This window comes from Muscardinus avellanarius (genome assembly GCF_963383645.1).
Source record: "Muscardinus avellanarius genome assembly, chromosome: 3".
NCBI classification, from domain to species: Eukaryota; Metazoa; Chordata; class Mammalia; order Rodentia; family Gliridae; genus Muscardinus; species Muscardinus avellanarius.
In genome coordinates this window covers 32,437,932-32,440,836 of record NC_137788.1, presented here as the reverse complement: position 1 = coordinate 32,440,836, position 2,905 = coordinate 32,437,932, and the positions used below count along the sequence as shown (strand labels likewise).

At 48.6% G+C, this 2,905-nt stretch overlaps 1 protein-coding gene across 1 annotated transcript in view; it reads left to right on the top strand.

Annotated features, from left to right (window-relative positions):
- Positions 1 to 1,622: 1,622 nt before the first annotated feature.
- The window catches only part of RHBDL2 (rhomboid like 2), a gene marked incomplete at its 3' end in the record, with an annotated part of 35,272 nt that continues 33,989 nt past the window's right edge, over positions 1,623 to 2,905 (top strand). Inside the window, exon 1 of the mRNA XM_080692512.1 lies at positions 1,623 to 1,874. Coding sequence (XP_080548638.1) covers positions 1,638 to 1,874 — 237 coding nt within the window. The 5' untranslated portion in view covers positions 1,623 to 1,637. The remainder of the gene's footprint in view (positions 1,875 to 2,905) is intronic.

Genomic DNA, 2,905 nt, shown 5'->3' with positions numbered 1-2,905 from the left:
GAGTACTGGGATTACGAGTGTGCACCACCATGCCTGAATTTTTTTTTTTTTTTGTGGCATTGAGGGTTGAACCCAGGGGCATTCTACCTCCAAGGTACACCCCCAGCCCTATTTTATCCCTTATTTTGAAACAGGATCTCGCTAAGTTATAAAGGGCCTCCACAAGTCGCTGAGGTTGGCTGCAAATCTACAATCCTCCTGTCTCAAGCTCCCAAGTACTGGGATTATAGGCATGCACCACCATGCCCAGCTTTATTTTTATTTTTAAATATTTATCTAAGCTGGGTGTGGTGGCGCACGCTTGTAATCCCAGCATTCGGGAGGCTGAGACCAGAGAATCGCGGTTCGCGGACAGCCTCAGCTACTTAGTGAGGCCCTCTGTAACTCAGTGAGACCCGGTTTCAAAATAAAGAATAAAAAATAGGGCAGGGGGTGTAGCTCGGAGGTCAAATGCCCCTGGGTTCCATCCCCAAAACCCACAAGAAAAGAAAAAAAATTTATCTATTTGTTTATTCTATTCGTTTATTTACAGGGAAAAGAACACAAAGTATTTATTATATGCCTAAAATGTGTGTGTGTGTGTGTGTGTGTGTGTGTGTGTGTTACTGGGGATTGAACCCAGAGCCATTCTACTTGCAAGTTATACCTCCAGCTGAATTTTATTTCTTATTTGGAAACAGGCTCTGGCTAAGTTGCCAAGGCTGGCTTCAAACCTGTGCTATCCTCCTGTCTCAGCTTCCCAAGTACTGGGATTACCACACTTAGCTTAATTTTAATTTTCTTTGTGGCACTGGGAATTGAACCCAGCCCTATTTTATTTTTATTTTTATTTTTTAATTTTTTTTGTGGTACTGGGGTTCCTGGAAGCCCTTCTACCTCCGGGCTACACTCCCAGACCTATTTTTACATTTTTATTTGGAAACAGGGTCTCCTAAGCCAGCCGCGCGGCTGGCTTCGAACCTGAGTGATCCTCCTGTCTCTGCCTCCCAAGCGCGGGGATTACAAGCGTGCGCCACCACGCCCGGCTTTTATTTTTATTTTGAAACAGGGTCTCACTAGGTGGATGAAAATCTCACTAGTTGCTGAAGCTGTCCTCGAGCCTGTAACCTTCCTGTCTCAGCCTCCTGAGTACTGGGATTACAAGTGTGCACCACCGCCAGGGGCATTCTACCTCCAAGATACACCCCCATCCCTATTTTTTTTTTTTTTTAAATTTTAATTTGGCAACAGGGTCTTGCTAGGTTGATGAGTCTCACCACTTGGTGATACTCTCCTCGAAGCTGCAATCCTCCTGTTTTAGCCTTCCAAGTATTAAGATTACAAGTGTGCCCCATCACACCTGGCTTCTATTTTGTTTTGAAACAAGGTCTTGCTGAGGGCCTAAGTTGCTGAAGCTGGCTTCCCCCTGTGATCCTCCTGTCTTAGGCTCCCAAGTATTGGGATTACAGGCGTGCACTGCCGCCATGCCCGGCTCATTCTGATCATCTTTAGCTGTCTCTTATGAATACATAGGAAAGGCCTAGGAAGCCAGCTGTGGTGCCAGAGAGCCCAGGAAAGAGCCGTAGCCCAAGGCCAGAGGGCCACCTGTTTCTCCTTGACATTCTTTTCCCTTTCAGGTGGAGGGAGGACCCAGGACAATGGCTGCTGCCTCCGATTTGGAGATGGAAAGTATGAATCTGGATGCGGAGAGAGACGGGAAAGAACTGGAAGATGAGAAAATGAGAGAGGATGGGGGAGGTAAAGTTCCCTCCAACAGAAAGGTCCACAGGATCGTCTCAAAGTGGATGCTTCCTGAGCCAGTCCGGAGAACATACCTGGAGAGAGCAAACTGCCTGCCGCCGCCCTTGTTCATCATGTCCATCAGCCTGGCCGAGGTAGCGGGTAGCAGGAGCCCAGACCTGCAGAAGAGGCTGGGAGGGACCAGGAAGGCCACAGGAGCCTCCACCTCCACCCAGCCCTCTCCAGAGCTACTTCCTCCTTCCTGTGCTCTTCACTGGGCACACGCCTACCAAGCGTTCAATTTTATTCATCAGACGATTTTCTTAAATTTTAGAGGAAAAACAGTGGAATCCTATAAGGATGTGTACTTTGGGCACTATAGGGTATATTCTGGTACCCCCCCACCCCCACCCCGGTACTGAGGATGGAGCCTAGGGGCATTCAACCTCTGAGCTACACCCCGCTGCCCTAGTTTTTATTCTTTATTTTGAAATAGGGTCTCACTGAGTTGCAAAGAGCCTCACTAAGCAGCTGAGGCTGTCCATGAACCACAATCCTCTGGTCTCAGCCTCCCAAATGCTGGGATTACAAGCATGCGCCACCACGCCTGGTTTATTTTATTTTTGTGGCACTGGGGATTGAACCCAGGGACATTTTACCTCCAAGCTATACCCCCAGCCCAATTTTTTTATTCTTTATTTGGGAACAGGGTTTCACTGAGTTGCGGAGGGCCTCACTAAGTAGCTGAGGCTGGCTGTGAGTCTGCGCTCCTCCTGTGTCAGCTTCCCAAGTACTGGGATTGCAAACTGCATAATCGTGCCTGGCTAGTGTAGGGTATATTCTTAGATTCTGACTTGGCTAGCCCTCTTGACTTCAAAGAAGAGTGGGGACTCAGGGGGCGTGGGAGGACTTACCTAGGCACCCCTTGGTGACTGGGGGGCGGCTCCTCCTTGGCCTCCTGACACCAGGCTGCTTCTTCCAGACTGCTGTCTCAGAAGGGAACTGGCGGAGCATGGCTGCCTGTGGTGCGACTTCAGGAATGTCATTAACATCCCTATCACGTTCCTCTTAACTATCTCTTATGCCTCAGTTTCCTTATCAGGAACTATTAACCAGGGTTCCCCAGAAAAAATCAGTAAGATGAGTACACACACACACACACACACACACACACACACACACACAC